Source organism: Populus nigra, chromosome 4 (genome assembly GCF_951802175.1).
Source record: "Populus nigra chromosome 4, ddPopNigr1.1, whole genome shotgun sequence".
Taxonomy (NCBI): domain Eukaryota; kingdom Viridiplantae; phylum Streptophyta; class Magnoliopsida; order Malpighiales; family Salicaceae; genus Populus; species Populus nigra.
The window spans coordinates 2,888,349-2,906,523 of record NC_084855.1 but is presented as its reverse complement, the minus strand read 5'-3'; the positions used below and the strand labels follow the sequence as shown (position 1 = coordinate 2,906,523).

General features: G+C 35.3%; 2 protein-coding genes across 10 annotated transcripts; one reads left to right on the top strand and one right to left on the bottom strand.

Annotated features, from left to right (window-relative positions):
• The first annotated feature begins 3,974 nt into the window (after positions 1–3,974).
• LOC133690916 (E3 ubiquitin protein ligase DRIP2-like) lies at positions 3,975–8,947 on the top strand. 5 transcript variants are annotated; one of them, XR_009841536.1, is made up of 9 exons: positions 3,975–4,485; positions 5,041–5,140; positions 5,404–5,740; positions 5,890–6,329; positions 6,455–6,505; positions 7,549–7,621; positions 8,231–8,481; positions 8,637–8,672; positions 8,711–8,947. XR_009841536.1 is itself a non-coding variant. In XM_062111197.1 (8 exons), exons 2-8 carry the CDS (start codon positions 4,350–4,352, stop codon positions 8,402–8,404), a joined length of 1,311 nt encoding a protein of 436 aa, XP_061967181.1. In that variant the 5' UTR covers positions 3,975–4,180; positions 4,270–4,349; the 3' UTR covers positions 8,405–8,947. The 5 variants fall into 5 exon arrangements, 2 of the variants coding, with proteins under 2 accessions (XP_061967181.1, XP_061967180.1); XR_009841535.1 differs by having other exon boundaries at positions 8,637–8,947; XR_009841534.1 differs by having other exon boundaries at positions 8,231–8,672.
• Positions 8,948–10,559: 1,612 nt separating this feature from the next.
• On the bottom strand, positions 10,560–13,867 carry LOC133691175 (PRA1 family protein F2-like). Of its 5 annotated transcripts, none has more exons than XM_062111566.1 (2): positions 13,017–13,867; positions 10,560–10,865 (listed from the first exon to the last, which is right to left on the bottom strand). In XM_062111566.1, the coding sequence occupies exon 1, from the start codon at positions 13,604–13,606 to the stop codon at positions 13,019–13,021; it is 588 nt and encodes a 195-aa protein (XP_061967550.1). In that variant the 5' UTR covers positions 13,607–13,867; the 3' UTR covers positions 10,560–10,865; positions 13,017–13,018. The 5 variants fall into 5 exon arrangements, with proteins under 5 accessions (XP_061967550.1, XP_061967549.1, XP_061967548.1 ...); XM_062111565.1 differs by lacking the exon at positions 10,560–10,865 and adding an exon at positions 11,664–12,188; XM_062111564.1 differs by lacking the exon at positions 10,560–10,865 and adding an exon at positions 11,664–12,138.
• Between the last annotated feature and the right edge of the window lie 4,308 nt (positions 13,868–18,175).

Sequence of the window (18,175 nt, the reverse complement as noted above, 5' to 3'; positions counted from 1 at the left end):
CGATCTAAAAGGATTTCATGAATTACCTTCTTGGACCTGACACAGCCACCCACTCTTTGAAAAGGGTGCACGCGGCTACTAATTATTGCTGCTGCTGCTGCATGCTATCTCATTTTATGCACCCACAATCAGTGAAGCAAAGTTTTTCACATTATTGCTTGGTGGGTTCAAGATTTTGGCTTGGACAAGGATGGTGCGGTTGCAATTGTCCCGTGATATGTATTTTTGGTACTGTTTTTTAAAAATATTTTTTATTTAAAAATATATTAAAATATTTTTTTTCAATATTTTTTTTATTTTTAATATTGGTATATTAAATTTATTAAAAATATATTAATTTAACGCTTTTAAGCAGTAGTTTTTGGATCTACTGTTACCTCACATGATTATGGGTTTAGTATTTCTGTGATCATGTAATGAAACACAGATGATTTCATCACTCGAATCCCATAAATAAAATAAATTGCAAAGAGAATTGTGCAAGAAATAAATTTAAGAGGGAACATTTCTTTTCACGTGCAATCTGTTAGTTAGCGATAACATATTAGTTCTCTATTAGTTTTCTCGCTTAAAATAATATCTATCTTAATCGCTCAAAAATATATGCCACGGATTCGAATCCCTGACAAGTTATCTGGATTTGGGTTTAGACTTGCTCCATAGCCAAGTCCACCATTATGGTATATGTGCAGCCATCTTAGCAACTAACTAGTTTATACATGCATGCAACGCTGCGGATTAAATTAAAAAATTAAAAAAATAAAAAATAAAAATATCTGGACTATAAAAAAATATTTGATATTTTTATTAATTATATTATAATAAATTAATTTTAAAATTTCTTGAACTGAATTCCTGTTTAGCCTTGGTGTAAGATTATATACAAGACATGAATTAGTTAATTTTAGCCAATCTAAAAACATCACACAGTCGTCTCGTAAAAAAAATCAATGATAAAAATTAAAATTTAAATTAAAATTAATATGAAAAACCTTTTTACCTAACTTGTTGGTTAACTTGAATTTAAAATAAAATAACATGAAGGTTATATTAACGTGACTTAGTTGACATGACATGTTTAAAAATAACCTAACTGATCGGTAAAAAAAACTCTAAGAATGAAATTAAAAAAAAATGAGATTAATAGGAATAAGACATCTTGATATGACTTTTTATCTAGTCGTGTTTAAAATTAAATCATATGTATTTAAAATTAAATCATGTGAGAGTTATTTCGATATGATTTAATCGACTTTATCAATCTAAAGACAACATGAACAATTTAAAAAAAAATCTTAAAAAACTAAAAACAAAAAAAAATGATTTTTTTAAAGAAATAATAACTTCATTTAAAAAAAAAAATGAACATTAAAGCTACTTAATCATTCTAACTTCCTCTAGTATAAAAGTAAACTAGCATAATGCTACGAGATAAACCCTTTGAAACGTCTTTCTAATTATACCGTTAATTTTTTAGATAAACCTCTTAAACTATTAGAAGGCTTGGTATAGTGTGATGTGTGATTTTAATTGAAATTCTGATTTTATAGTTTTGGAATGAGAAATTATCATCTCGTTTAATCGAATTGGAATATTGGAATACTTTGAGTCTGACATGTCTTTTAAAAAAAGTAATATAAAACTTAGAATTATAAATGTATTAAATACTTCCCGATAAAAGTAAAATTTATCTATGATCGATTCAGTAACAAATAAGTAGGAATTTTTAGTTATACCTCATGAAAACAATATTTTTTTGTGGAATTAATCATTTCCTTTCCTTTTTATTTTTATCTAAGAAAAAAAATATATTTATATACTCAAGTAAATAAAATATCATGATTATGAGATTCTATATACGATATATATAGATTTTAATAGCATCATATTAAGGTCAAGTAAAGACATATACGTTACCCCCGTCCCGGGTTCAACCCTGTATTTGCACGCCTGTCACCCCCGCGGTGCCTAACCTGCCCCTGAGCTTGCAGGATGTCCAGTGGGCCGTGGGGAATAGTCGTGGTGCGCGCAAGCTGGCCCGGACACCCCACGTAAATTAAAAAAAAAAAGAAGAAGACATATACGTTAGGACCTACCAATGTCACTGCCATATTTATTAAAAAAGAAAAAAGAGACTGCAAACACGCATGCTAGCCACATAAACAATATAATTTAAAATTGATAAAACCGGGTCTTCGTGTTGCCACCTTCTAGAAGGAAAAATAAAGGAGTTAGTTTAAAAAACAAGATGGTTTGCCATTTAAAAATAACAAGAGGAGTCGGCAGGCCGTACTTTGACTGAAACAAATATTTGAAATGTCCAGCGAAGAATAGCAGAAGGGGGCTGCTATGCTGAAGCCGAGGGATGCAAAAATCATATGGTCCGAAACTGGTATCCACTATCTAGCTGGGCTCCGGAATTCTCGCTGAAGTCGATTAATTATTTGATGCACCCTTGCCTATTTTTTTAAGAACCCTGTCAATGTTTTTTATTTAAATAATCTTTAAAATGTATTTTTTATATTAATTTGGCGTCTTCAGATTTTAAGATTTTAAATATTATAAATTTTAGAATTATATAAACTGGTTAGATATTTATATTAACCTAAAAAAAATATTTGAGGAGAAAAAAACTACTTGTTTCCCTTCGTATTTGTCCCTTTACATATAGTACCTTTTCTTCACCAGCACGTCGTGCATTTAAACAATGATCCCTTTTCTCTTTTTTTTTGAGTGTTAAAAGCAGTGTTATTAAAATTATCCGGCTCAGTTGCCGATCCATGGCCGGATTTAGCTCATGTCATGATTCATATTCAATAAGGCGGGAGTTAACTTAATTAAGCTTGATAGAGTGGCATGCAACTTGATTAACTTATACAATTTCTCTTTTTAAGAAAAAAATTAATGATGGCATTTTATTTACTTTTTAATATTAAAATTATATTATTTTAAATTGATTAGAATCAGACCAGTTTAATCTATCAAAATTACGGTGATGAGTGTAATAAAATTGGTTAAAATAACTTAGGACCTACCATTTTTCTCCTGATAGAACTTTTTATGTGGGGGTACGTGGGATCCTATTTCAGTTTTAGCCAACTCTTGAACGAATAAAATCTTGAAGCAATTATTTAGGTGGTTGTTTAATAATAAAAGTTTGGAATTAAAATATTTGATTTTTTTATAGTTTTAGGTTCGAGTTCTGTGATTGCTTATATGATAACAACTAGAGATTTATATGATTGTTAACTTAAAAACCTGTAAAATTAGTCAAGATATGTGCAAGCTGATCAAAACACCTATGTTGAACTAAAAAAATAATAATCTTGAAGCTCTTCAACTGAAAACGTTGTCGTTGTTATCATTATTATTGTCGTGAATTGGTCTTCCTTTCACACCGGTATTATTTAATTTATTAACGAATAGAGATGGGAAATTAAATCGATTCCAACCGTTCTTGCCACGTTGAATGATGGATAGGGATCCAACTTGCAGGCTTGCTAACATGCACTTATGCACACAATACCACAAACACCCTCGCAATACTCGCCGTCGCCTACACGAAACCCAAGCCCAGTGCACACCTTCCTCTCCAACGCACTCCCAGCGCACTTTATCCGTGCTCCCTGTCTCAAAACTAGCTGTTGAGCTTGTCTAAGGGCGCATGGTAAAAAAAAAAACTGTCTAGTTGAACTTACGTGGCTTAATATTTAAATTAAAGAAATTACTGTTATCATTATTATTTAATTTCATTAAAACTTACAATAAAACAAAATAAATAAGATTTTTTAAGAAATAACATAAATATATTAATTTAAATTACTCAAGATTCATGCTCTTTCCCATTCTTTTTTTTTCTCAAAAATAAATAAATAAATAGTTCACATGCTATTTTGTTTCGTAAACAAACAAACTAATAAATAGATAATTATGCTTTCCTTTACTGTAAATATATTATATATATAAAAACTTTTTTTTTCCCCTTGTTGAGTCCAGAATCCATTCACTGAAACCCCACAAATCAACATTGTAACCCAACTGTAATGATATCTCACCCTTTCTTCTGATTTTTACTTAATATTCCCTCAAATTAGAAAAAAAAACAGAAAGAAAGAAAACACCCGTCTCCACCGATCGAAGCTATACACAAAATAGTAATAATCTCATGCAGTTAGAATCGGTAGCTATCCTCTCTATGCGTTATTGTTATTCTTCGGTTTAATGCAGATATAGAAAGAGAGATGAACGTGAATCAATCGTGTGTTGTAGCTGGTAAAATAAAGCACATGCAGCAGCAGGATGTGGACGTGAAGGGAGGGAGGGGCTAGGAAGGAATTGAGAAAGTTTTGATGGGAAATCAGAATCATCAGCGTCATCATCAGGTGGTGAAAGTGAGGAGAGAAACGATTGCAGCATGCATGACATGTCTTCTCTGCAATAAGTTGCTTAGAGATGCCACCACCATATCTGAATGTCTGCATACGTGTCAGTCTCTCCTTCTCAATACATTTCGCTTCCAAATCCTTGATTATGTTTTGCCTTGTTCATGATCTAATCTGGGTCATCGGTGGTTTTTTTTTTTCTGGATTTGTTGGCCTGCTTCTTCTTCCCTTTTGTCTTGCTTTGACTCGGTACTTGTGTAATTGTGTTTAAAGAATGTGGGGATTTAGCACTTTCTTCTGCACCAGGATCTTTGATGATATCGATCTCTTTCTAGCTAGATTCTTTGCTTGATGAAATTACTGTTTGCACGTTGGGCCAACAGTAACATATTTTAGCCAATTGGGAAGTCTTTTAGCTCCCTTTTAGTACAATTTTTATTTATCTTAGACCATATTTCTAGCTAGGTGCTACCTTTCGAGTTAATTTTTTTTTTGTGTAGAACTGTATTCCAGGTTTCATCTTCCAATAGTATTGTGTGCTACTTTGACGATGAACTTTGTATTATTCATGCGGATTAAATGTTGCTGAATGCTGATATTTTTAAGTTTATCAAGTCAGTAAATGAAAAAAATATTTGATTTTTTGTATTTCATCCAGTTTGCAGGAAGTGTATATATCGGAGGATATCAAATGAAGGATTAGATAGCTGCCCAATTTGCAACATCAATCTGGGCTGTGTTCCTTTGGAAAAATTAAGGTCAGATATTAAATGTTTTGTTTGGGTGAGATTTGAGTGGATGGATTTCCGATATGCTTAGTGGGGCTGTTGTTTATACTGCCATGGAATGCAATTGCTATTTGGTCAATCTGTTGAGGCAACAATAGAATTCTGCTCATTTATCATACATATACCTGCAGAATGTAGATTATAAGTTGTAGAGGACCTGCAAATTTTGGTAAAAAAATTAGGTTTTTGTGTTTAAATCGTTCAATGTGCATGTATTGGTAAATGGTAAACAGGCCAGACCACAATTTGCAAGATGTGAGGTCCAAGATTTTCCCATACAAAAAGAGAAAGGTAGGGGCACCTGAAGTTGCAGAGTCAGTTGCTTTACCAGTTACTAGAAGAAAGGAAAGGTCGCTCTCATCATTGGTGGTCAGCACTCCTAAAGTTTCCACGCACACTACTACAACAGGAAGAAGAACGAAACCTTTTCCAAGAAAGGCTGCTGCTTTACGAGGTACCAATTTTTCCATTGAAAAACCCAATAACAAGGAACATGTTCCTGTTGAAGATAGTCCAGAGAGCTCAAGTTCACCGGAAACTCTGAAAAAACCTAATCAGAACATAAAGCAGGTAAATATTAACCGCTATATCTACTTTGTGTGGATGCCTAATATCATTCTAATTGGCTGTTAATATGAACGTCCACTTTCGTTTCTAGTATCTTGAGAAGCAGTCCAATTTTCTAAAAAGTCTAAGAACTGCATGTTTAACAAGTGCAGAATTCTCCCTGCACTGAACCCAGCCAACCTGATCCTGATGAAGCAGAGAATGAGACTGAACCAAGGGATGGGAAATCAGATCTCTGGCAACCTTTAAATTTTTTGGTGGAAGTTGCGAACAGAACCAAGTCATTCAAGTCTAGTCCACAACTTAATGATTCTAAATCAGAATCTCGACCTGTCCATGACAATGAACCTCGAGCACTTAAAACCAAATTTAAGGGAAACAAAGACAAATCAAAAGTAAAGGATGAAAAGAATAATATCGATAATGTCTCTGAGGGACCAGTGGAACCAAAAAGGTTGCGCAGAATACGTAAAAAAAGGGCAGTGTTTAATAACATTTCAGGCATTTCATCCCTGGCAGTGCTGGACACTGCTGCTGCAAAACAAGAAAGAAGAAGTGGTCCTGTTTGGTTTTCATTATTGGCTTCTGAACAGTGAGAACCAACTCCAGCTCTTTAACTAGAAGAAACTTTCTGTACTAGGAGTCTAGAATATTGAAACGTGTTTGCTTACTTAAATGTCACTGTGTTCTCATAGTTATTTCACTTCTTTTTTTCAGGGAAGGAGAAGCACCCTTGCCACAAATTCCTTCAAGTTACTTAAGGCTAAAGTGAGTTTCTTTTGTCTTCACTGCAATATTGTATGAACTCTTCATCGCATTTGCTGGATGCTTTACCTTTTGTTTTGTTATCATTTATGAAGATTCCTTCCTGGCTTTTTTTATTGTGAAGATATTATTCCAAGTTTTTGGTACTTGGTAGCTGGGAGTACAATGAAAACATTTGCTCGCATTATGCTGGTAGATGCTAGAACAACAGTCACTGCCTGAGAGAGTAAGCTTAACCTTTAATCATGCTTAGGTTAGAGGCTTAGAGCTGTAAAGATGAAGGGAAGGCCTCCAAGGATGTGGTTGAGGTTGTAAGAATTGTGAGAAAAGATGGTAGCACATATTTGTGAAAACAATGAAATTTTTTTTCATTGAAGCATCTTATTAATATAAAGGCATCCTTCCTCTGTTACACAACTCATTCCTTCTAGAGGTCTGGAGGCTGCAGTATGGAAAGTGCAGGTGGGACAGCCAGTTGACCTATCGATTTCAGAGAGTGTATCTCGAGATGTATGTTACCAGTCCTGAAAAGGGACAGGTTATCTAAATTGAATAACTATTTAATAGATTCCATGCGCATTTCAGCATATATGTAGATAGTTTCGGTCTGTAACTTACAGCGGAACCAGTCATTAAAACTATGCCGGTCCGCTTTCAGTCCCACCTGATGGAAGGTGCTGCTGACAACCTGAAAAACCACTAATTCCTCCCAAAATTTAAGGCCCATTTTAGATATTGTAATAGACCACTTAACGTGTTGCTTTTATCTTTATTGAATTGTTTTACAAGTTTTCTCATATTCAAACTATTCAATAGTCCTCATAAACACACTCTGGAATCTTAATTTGTAAATTAATGTAGTTCGGTGCACTGTTGTTGTGCTAATTTATGTCTGTTACCTATTATTTTGCCGTCATTTTTCAGCATTTCTTTTGGCTACTTTTCAGTAATTAAAATTTGAAATAAGAAAATAAGCTTTTTCAGTGAATAAAGTAAAGCAATCAACTAATTCCTGGAGATGTTTCACTTATTTCGCCCTATGCCAGGGATGGAAATGTTCCTGTTTCTTTCATCCAGAAGTACTTGATGAAGAAGCTAGACCTCGCTAGTGAAGCTGAGGTGAGATGTCGTTGACAAGCTTTACATTCAGATCATTTTCAGTGTCAATTAGGTGTTTTTTTTAATGCAATTAGAAAACAGTCTTGGACCTTGGATTTCCATACCCTATCAACTCCAAGTTGAGCATGCTATTGTGTTCTTAGGCACAAGTTTTGTCATGTTAAAAAGATTGAAGTACAAGAGATCTCAATTAAGCACTAAGATCATCAAGTTTTGTCTTTAACAATGCATGTGCTGCTCTCTTCCTTTTCTTTTTTTGAGCCCTGCATTTTTCATTAGCGTACATTACTCATGAACCAATAATCTTATTAGTCCTGTCCCCTCTTAAAGTCTGATTTCCTGTTGCATCTGCTCCTGCAATAATGTGAGCAGAATTATTATGAATCGGAAATTGTTTCTTTCTTAGGAAAACAAATATTTTGGATGTATTCTGCCATTAGTAAAGGTAAGTATTTATTTAAATCAAAAGGAAGCATTTTCAATTAAGCAGTAGAAACTATAGCAAATACATTATCATTTTGCCTCGTGGGCATTCAATAACAGTTTTAGTATAGAAAGAAGCTTGTCTAGTCCTCATTCTTGTAACTCCTCTGGTTGGTATTCTTTCAGGTTGAGATCAGATGCATGGGAAGACCAGTGATCCCTACATTACTATTGTATAATTTAGTTGATCAGTGGCTGCAAACAGTGCCGAAGACTGAGCAAGTACCAGTAACTGCTGGTTTCTCGGCAAAGGATTATGTGATGGTGCTTGCCTACGCTCGAAAGGTCCCCAACCAATAATAATGCTTTTTTCCAATTTGTTGTTCCACCACATCATCAACAATCCATATGCTTCTTTTGAATCCCGGGGTAACAAAGTGAGATTTTCTCCTCGGCTTGTATATTGTGAGCATGTCTTTCTTGACTAGTTCCTCCACAATACATGTGGAGTCTTTGGTTTATCCACACCAGGCTGCCGCAGGGAAACAGAGGGTGAAAAGGAATTCTTTGATTCATGATCATGTAAATGCAGGCAATCTGCACAAGCTGGTTGGCCTTCAGTGATGAGGTGCAAGTTCACGGGTGTTCTTCCAGATACTGTATGAGGTGCAAGTTCACGGGTGTTCTTCCAGATACTGTATGATTACACACCACCTAGCGCAAGAATTTCTTCGGAGACCAACACATATTTCTTGGCTGCGTGTTGCACGATTTCCGTGCTGGACAATGCTCTCTTTGTTTAATCAGACTCCATTATTTTCTATGGTTGATTATTCATTGTAGGCAGAGATGGACCTGCTTCGTTGGCTGCCCTCCACGATAGAAAGTTTTGTTTTTTGAGCCTTTTCTTCGTCTGCTTTGAGATTTCAGATTTACCCCAGTTATTATTTCTAGGATATTAGGGTTTATTTCACTATTGACAATATGCGACCGATAAAATAATTATTAATTAAAAAAATGTTTTTTTTAATGGGTAGAACTTTATGTATGATAGAGAAAATAGTTATTTATAGTTGATAAAATTTTATACTAATTATAACTAGTATAAGTTATCAATTTGAACTCAAACTTACTTAAATTACCATGCCCTTATATTCATGTTTCATGTGTTTATTATTGGACAGAGTCATTTTTTAAAGTTTTTTTTATTTTAAAATATAATAATTTTTTTTATTTTTGATATTAGTATATAAAAATGATCAAAAAACCCTAAAAGAAATCAATTGAAATAAAATGCAATTTTAAAACGCTCTTAAAAAAGTCAAAACTACTGCACTCCCAAGTAGTCTTTTAATACACTTAAATGGGCTATGCTTTTGCATGGGTTGAGTATAATACAGGTATTATTATGTTTTATTTTATTTTATTTAATGGAAGATACAGTATCTATAGACATGCGGGGGTGATTTTCCAAGGATGAATTTAGTAGAACCCATGACAATGTCGCGCCAGATTCTGGTCCAGGGTACGGGCCCAGTTGGTCCCGCGGCATGCTAAAAAAATCAATGCATGAATTTTTTATTCATATTATTCTATACAAACTTTCAGTATTAGTAATTGCTTACATTACAATTTACACACTCATTTTATGATAATCAATCGTTATCCAGAATGGCTGTGTTAAATAAATAAATAAAATGTGCTTGCTTTATGTATTAAAATAATTTGATGATGATAGAATTTGACTAAAATATTTAATACTTGACATGTTTTTTTTTAAAAGAATTTAAGTATCTTCACAGAAATGCTTTTTTTTTAAAAAAAAATAAATAAGTTTATTAAAAAAAAAAGAATAAGCAGTCATGGTGATTGTTTCAAATTTCAAGAATGCTTGAAAAAACAAATTGAGATCCAAATTTTTTAAACCCGATTTGATTTTTTATATTGATAAATTGGTTTTTAAATGTTTTAAAAATGCTCATTATATATTTGTAAATGAAAATGAGTTTTCAAAACAAAATAAAATTTGCCCTCAATTTTAATTCGGTTAGACAGACATCGTCTACCTCAGCAAGCAAGCAACGCATGACTGCTTATTCTTTTTTTTTTCTTTTTTTTAATAAGACAGTAAATAAAAGTTGGGAGTGAGTTAATTGTCTGTGAAGTAATTAATGTATTTCAAATTTGATTATATACGCTGGTTTGAATCTTGCTCTCAAATTTGTCCTCTTTTCTTTCTTCTCACTTTGTTTTTCTTGGAAGCTTTATCTGTTATATTTTTTCTTCAATGTTCACTCTTTTGACCCTATTTGTTTTTTCTTTTAGTTTTTAATAACGTGTGGGAATATTATATTACAATAAAAAAACTTAATGATTATTCAAATAAAAAAACCCTGAGGAGTGTTTTTTTTATTTTATTATATAACTAAATTAAAAAAGATTTTTACGCTCGTAATTCGGGTTAATATGATTTGTTTTATGCATCACTAACTATTTTTTCAATGCACACAAAAAGTTAAAAATAGAATTTCTTCACGTTTAAGTTTTACCTTGTTTAATAATAATATCAAAAACTTCATGTTGAAAAAAAAACTTAGTCCCATCCACGCGCTAAGGGAAGGAACCAAGTAAATACATATAAGGGGATCGTCTTCACATGATGCTTTGCACGAACTTGCTGGGTATTGGCGGTGGCTCTCTCAAGAGCAAAACGTCCCATTTAGGAACTGTCCGGGCGTCGTCGTTATATTTAAGCATCGAGTAGATGGGCCGCCCGGTCTTCGTGCTCTCTGGGTCAGTTCTTTATCTCGGCCCGTCTAGACTACAAGAAAGAGGAAAAGATGGACGAAAAAAGATTCTGTGATCAGGAATCGCATTTTTAATTCTTACAAGACTAGCAAAATTCCTGATACTTAGCTAAGTGTTCTATAATAATTCACTTGCTAGGTGCACTGTAGTTTGTCGCTTTCTTCTTTTTTTTTTTTTTTGTAAGAACAAGAGTTGTCCTCTCCTCTCTTTTTTATCATTTCATGTTCTCTTATTCTATTTTAATAATGTTTTTCATTCAAATTTTGCATCGAATAAAATCAAAACACGATATTAAACCTTTAAATTTCATCCTCGCAACAGTGAGATTTCAACAGGACTATCTGTAGGAACCACAGGCTTCTAACGGCTATCTAAACCCCCCACATAATCATCAGCGGTGCACTCAATATGATGGGATGGATAATAGGAAACTATGCAAATAAATGCTGTGAAAAGTATGGGTTTTTGATAACCTCTATGGTAAATTCAAGTTGCATAACTTGACCTTCATAACATGGAAACAGGGGGGAAATGAATGACTCGAGCTTCAGAGATGCCACCATGGATTTTACAACACAAAATCACGAGGCAACTTCAGATGTATTGTACTAAAAAAATCAGCTTCATGGGATAGGATTTAGTAAAACAGCCAAATATTCTACCTTCAAATGCTAAAAAGATATATATGATATATATACATGGCCTTATCATTATCAAACATACAATTGGAAAAATAAATCACTAATTCATCACATTCCTCGAATGAACGCTACTAAGGCATAACAACATGAACTGAAAATGCATGTGAGAATTCGTGAAAAGACCATAAGCATAAGCAGATATTATGGTCATATTACTTAAAGAGATCGCACTGAATCATCATTATTTGCCAAAGAAAATAATCTCACACATTCCATAGACCCAGTAAAAAAAAAGATATCACTTCCGGAACCACTCCTCCAATCAGGCACAAAACAAGCTAGGAACCAAGAACTCTTCCAAAAAACTAGCGGGGAAAGGGAGACCCATGGTGAAAGAAGCTTTTAAAGTCACCAAAACATGGATTGTGACAACGGGAAAGCCACTAACTTTGCATGGCCAGTGACGGCAATATTGCTAACTTTCCTTTGTCAATTCTTCACTTGCAAGTTCCTCAAATGGAGCCAATCCACCTTTAAATGAAAATTCTTCCGCAATATTTTCGTTGCAATTCGAGAGACTCAACGTTATTGCGTATAAAGAAAGACCCGTACTTCGAAACTTATTGGCAACCATCTGGACCATCTCTGTTCGTGAAAAAAGGAAGCCAAAAGGAGACCATCACGCACTTATGCCACTTTTAAGCCCAAGAAAAGGGAAATTCAGAGTCAGCCCCACCTTTCAAAAAAATTTACACAAAAAAAAAAAACCAGTAGTATCCTTCGCTTGCATTTCTAAGTTCAGATCCCAGACTTCCACTAGAACACCAACCTTGTACCCTGCTATATCCGGATGTTTGTGTACTGTTACCAAGTTCACATCAAAAGAAACAACACAGGCAATAACACCAATCTATTCACACCAACGGGCTGGTAACTCATCGGCGCTCTCTTACACCATGAGAGCTAGGATTTGGGTTCGAGTCCCGGATCAGTGAACACACAATTTTCATCTCAAAAAACACCATTTTTACTACGAATTCATACTAAAGCAACTTCAGTTTAAACCTAACAAAACTCATACAAATTTAAGTGTACGTAGAAAACCAACAACATATAACATCAACAGCAATAGAGAAAAGGACTCCAATAAAAAGAAGAAGTGAATGCATTTCTGCATTAAAATCCAAAGAAATCATTTATTCCCACCATAAGAAGTACTACTTCCTTTAACAACACTAAAGAAGGTACAAAACACCGTCATTAACCAGCTGTTTCTTCACTGGTTCTTCAATCATAACAACATTTACAACACATCCATCCCACAAAAAATTAACGCTACCCTATTAAGCAAAAACCTAAAAAAAATTTAAACAAGAGAAAAAAAATCGAATCAGGTCAAGATTGATCATCTAAGCAAAGAAAAAACCGCTTCTCCTGCCGAAATTATGTATGTTTTAGCAGACTTGTGCGTATGAAATTAAATTCCAGCAGAAAAATATGAAATCCAAAGCTAAGAATCTTACTTTTAAAAGCGAGTGTGGCCAGCTCTCGTAGGACTCCCCACAAAAGAAAGCAAACTTCCATCAGCAACATCTTGCTCATCCGAATACAAATCATCAGTTCTTCTAAACGCAGCGTGCAAGACAACAATAGCAGCTCCAATCAAAAGCGAAACCAAGACATTTAACCACACGTGTGTGAAAATCAAAGCAACAATAGTAGCGACACCGAGCAAACCAAGCACCAAACGATCATCAATCGTGCGGTGGAAAATCACCAATGGCTGGTCACGAAAGAAGTAAAGGAAAAACCAGGCGACGAAGACGATTAAGAAGACAATCATTGAGAGAGGGTGCCATAAGAGGCTTAAGAAGAGGATAGAGAGGATTATCATTGTGTAATTAACGCGAAAGTAGGAGAGGTTCCGTTTTATGCGGATTGTGGTATCGCCGAGGGAGCATGGGCGCGCGAAGGAGGAGAATTCAATTAATTCGCGCCATGGGCGGCGGGTGGCGAAGATGGTGGATGTCTTATTGGTGGCGCGTGTGAGGAAGGCGGACGAGGGTGCGGTGGGTGGGAAGGAACCGTACGAAGCTGGAGATGGAGAAGTCATTGAGAAAGACGAGAGAGGAGAGATCGGTTCGTTGTTACAGAGGGAGTGGCGGTTTTGTGGATCTCTATAAAGAAGGCATTTCCTTTTTTAAGGGCTAGATATTTGTCGGGGAAGAGCGCGGAGGGCAGAGGCTTGTGAAGACGACGCCGTGTTAGGCATTTTAAAGAGGATGTGGTGTCGTTTCGGCTTCTTTAGCGAGCTGGGGGGGCGCGCAGCAGCAAGGAATGGGGGAGTAAATTCGGTCCAATAATGAAAATATGTTATAAAATTTGAGAGAGAGAGCCTTGACAGGATAATCAATGTCCAAGTTGTCACGTTTAGGGCATTGCACACTCTTCTCTTTTTGTTTTTTTAATTTTGAAAACTGTTTTTAAGAAATAGAAAATACAAAATAATTGTATAAAAAAAACTAACAACCGGGACATAAAAAAAATCAGCATGGCTAGTGAAAAATTGCAAATAGTTTTTCTATAAAAAAATAAAAATAAGGCAACAATACAAAATTGGCCCAAGTCTTACAATTATGCTTTGCTACAATTAAAGAGAAAAATCTACTCATGAAAGATTGACAAAAGAAAAATAAAATTATAAGCTAATAGCTTGCAAATCTAAAGTAGAAAAAGGGTGTGGTGTGAGATAGAAGGAGTATCTTTTTTCTTCCTTGCCAGCGAGTTTGCGTTCAGGGTCATCCACTGCAACTGGGGTGCCGTACGGGGAAGATTGGAGTGAGGGAGAAGCACCTACTCTACACGACTAACATGTTCGTGAAGCTTCAGCGAGCTCGGCATGCTCTTATCTACTTTGTATGCAAAGCAAGAAACATGAAGATCTTGATGATGCAGTGCGATCACTTAGGCGGTGCGACTAAAGGCTCAGAGCAACTGATATGAGGTTCTCCGCAGTACACAGATGGAACTTCTCTTGCTGGCATTCAGATAGTTTTCATCACAAACATTTTGTTGATTGCATTATGTAAAAGCTCTTATAGCAGGGCCAACACCTACTGAGTTAATTTCCCTTTCATTAAATGAAGAAAATCTCTGTTATCCATGGATAAGAAATAGGTTGATAACCACCGATTGTGTATATTTAACTGCTTGACTCGCTGAAATGATGATCTTGATGAGAGAAATTAAGACGGCTCAGGCACAAAAGATAAACTTGCAGATTTGTCAAACCGGATGTCATTATATAATTTCACACCGATTGTAGTACCAGCAAAGCCAATCGAGCTGAACTTACTCACTGCATTGACCCATCTTAAAGAGTGGATATCAGTGAGCTGCGAGAGAGAGTTCAAAGGCTCCAAAGAAGATAATGAAGTGCTGTAAGGTCAGCGTACAGTCCTTGTGATAATGCTTGTAAACAGCCTGCAGAGAAAAGGAATGCAGCAATTTGAATGGCCATGTTATTGCCCAAAGAAGCCACCTGCTGAAAAAAAGCAATATATCGGTAACCCCAGAATCCTTCAAGAATCAGATAAACAGATGGTGAAGAAAGCAAAAACTAGAAATCCCATTATTTTTTACGGAACAAGCAATGCACTTGAACATTCCTCCCATCCCATCTCCAAGAAGACGCAATCAATAGACTCCATGATGATATTTTGAGTTCTGGGCCCAATTTCCCGTTTAAAGTAATCAATTTCATAGAATAGGATTTAGTAAAAGCGCCAAATAATCTACCTTCACATGCAAAGAAGACAGAAATGATATACAGAACCTTGTCAGTATGAAACATACAATTGAAAGAAATAAATCACTAATCCATCACATTCCTCGAATGAACGCTACCAAGGCATAACAACATGAGAGAATTCGTGAAAAGACCATAAGCATAATCAGATATTATGGTTGCACTACTCCAAGAGATCACCACTGAATCATCAAAGAAAATAATCTTACACATTCCGCAGACCCAGTAAGAAGAGAGACTTCTGGAACCCCTCAACCAATCAGGCACAAAACAAGCTAGGAACCAAAAACTAGTGGGGAAAGGGAGACCCATAGTGAAACTAGCTTTTAAAGTCACCAAAACAAGGATTGTGACAACAGGCAAGCCACTAACTTTGCATGGCCGGTGACATCAATATTGCTAACTTTCCTCTGTCAGTTTTTCACTTGCAAGCTCCTCAAATGGAGCCGATGCATTAGATCCACCTTTAAATGAAAACTCTTCCGCAGTATTTTCGTTGAAATTCAAGAGACTCAACATTATTGCAAATAAAGAAAGATTCGTACTTTTAAGTATATGGCAAGCAACAATCTGGATCATCTCTGTTCGTGAAAAACAGAAGCCGGAAGGAGACCTTCACGCACTTATGCCACTTTTAAGACCAGGAACAGGGAAATTCAGTGTTAGCCCACCTTTCAAAAAACAAATACAGAAAAAAGAAACTAGTAGTGTCACTTGCATTTCCAAATTCAGATCCCAGACTTCCACTAGAACACCAACCTTGCACCCTGCTATTTCCGGATGTTTGTGTGTTGTAACCAAGTTCACATCATAAGAAACAACATAAGCTACAGCACCAATCTATTTACACCAGCGGGCTGGTACCTCATCGGGACTCTCTTACAACGTGAGAGCCAGGATTTGGGTTCGAATCGCAAATCGATAAACACGCAATTTTCATCTCATAAGACACCATTTTTTTCTACGTTTAGCAATAAGCGTTAATGCTTTAGCTTTTTATAATTTGTTCTTCAAGGTTTGGCAGTTTTATTTTTCAAGTTTAATAAGTATTTGACTTTATAATAAATTTTGATATCTTAACATTTTATTGTATCAATAATTATTGAAATGTTTTGACCTTTTACAATTTAGTCTTCAATATTTATTTTTGATAATTTTATTATTTAATATTGAATTTTATAAGTATTAAATTTTATAATTTATTTTGAGACCTTGACATTTTACTATGGTAATAAATAGTGAAATGCTTTGGCCTTTTACAATTTAATCCTTAAGGTTTATGTCGCGGGGTGCGCGACGTCGCGGCGATCGTCCACCCTCAAGTGTGTACGGGGGGATATATCTGGTAAATATGGAGAGACAAGAAGTTCTTTGTCTCTTAGCAATAAAAAAATGGTGTGGGAGTCGCCACCTAGTATTTTGGTCACTAGGAACCCTAACTGGTCTCAGAGATCGGGCACGGGGACTGGTTGCGTAAAGGGAAGGTATTAGCACCCCAAATACGCCCTACCTAAGGTAAGCTGCTTTGTTTGTTTGTCTGATAAAATTAAGGTCTCGTTGTGTTTCCTAGTTGTTGGTCCGTCTATGGTTCAAGAAAAGTCCTCCTTAATAAGGAGGTCCTTATCTTATCGGGTAAAACCTAACCGTTCTAAAAAATCTATGTAAAAACCATATTTTTAATATCAGGAAAAACATTTTATGTATAAATTCGTAATCCCGAATACTAAAAGAAAACAAAAAGATTTGTTTAGAATTTTTGAAATATTGGCCTAGTTCTCATGGCTTGAATAAACTGGTTATTAAAGCCAAAATGCATATTAATACATATATCGTTTTGAAATTTTCTGGGTTGTATGAAAAATATGATGTTGTAATATTTATATATATATATATTGGAGAGACTAGGCCGTATTTTAAAACAAAAAAACATTTTTTACTTATGTATATTTTTTTGATGTTTTGACGCAAATCGGGTATTTTAATACTGGGTTGGTATTCTTACAGTATAAAAATATAACCAAATATTAATCCACTTTGATAAAAAATGCAGAAAAATCAACAATATTTTTAAAAATATTTAGGAAATTTTTGAAAGCAAAAAAACATTTTTATTTTGAAAATCTTTAATGTTTTGACGAAAATCGGGTATTTTAAAACCGAATTTGTATTTCTATAACATAAAAATACAAACCAAAATTGATCAAAAATACAATAAAAATACATAAAAAGCACATATTTTCTGAAATAATTTTTGAAGAATTTTGGTAAATTTTTATATATATATATATATATATCTATATATAAATAATCTAAAACAAAATAATATATAATATATAATATATAATATTAAATGGGCTGGGCTGGTCCGGCCCAACCAACTGGGCTGGGCCGGTCCAAGCCCCAATTGTTGCTGGGCCGATTTCGGCCCAAAATGGTTTGGGCCGATCTCGGCCCAAAACTATTATTTATTCTGGGCCAGGCCCGGCCCAGAAGACTAAACTGGGCCAGGATCCACCTGGCCCAGACCAAAACGGGCGGGGGGAATTATTTTCCCCCCACCCCTGCATGCAGAACGCTATTCGTTCTGCATGCAAAGAAAGAAAGAAAATAAAACGCAAGGATGAGGGAGAAGGAGGGTTACCTGGCGCGGAGGCTGGTGGCGGCGTCTTGGCGAGGCTGTGGCGGAGGCCGGTGGCTCACGGGCGGCGGTGCTGCGGCTGTTTCCAGTGGCAGAGAGTGAGGTTGTTCCGTTTCCTTTTCCTCCCGTTTTCTCTCCTCTTTCTTCTTTCGGGTCACTTCCCGCTCCCTTCGTCCTCTGTTTTTTTTCGTTTTCTCCTCTCCCTCTTCTGGTTTTTTTTTCCCTTCGGTCTCTCC

Excerpts from the sequence above, each read along its gene's own strand:
- LOC133690916 (XM_062111197.1), top strand. The coding sequence starts at position 4,350 with ATGGGAAATCAGAATCATCAGCGTCATCATCAGGTGGTGAAAGTGAGG. Across the intron at positions 5,141-5,403 it reads GTTCCTTTGGAAAAATTAAG|GCCAGACCACAATTTGCAAG; the intron begins GTCAGATATTAA and ends AATGGTAAACAG. Across the intron at positions 5,741-5,889 it reads CTAATCAGAACATAAAGCAG|AATTCTCCCTGCACTGAACC; the intron begins GTAAATATTAAC and ends TAACAAGTGCAG.
- LOC133691175 (XM_062111566.1), bottom strand. The coding sequence starts at position 13,606 with ATGACTTCTCCATCTCCAGCTTCGTACGGTTCCTTCCCACCCACCGCA.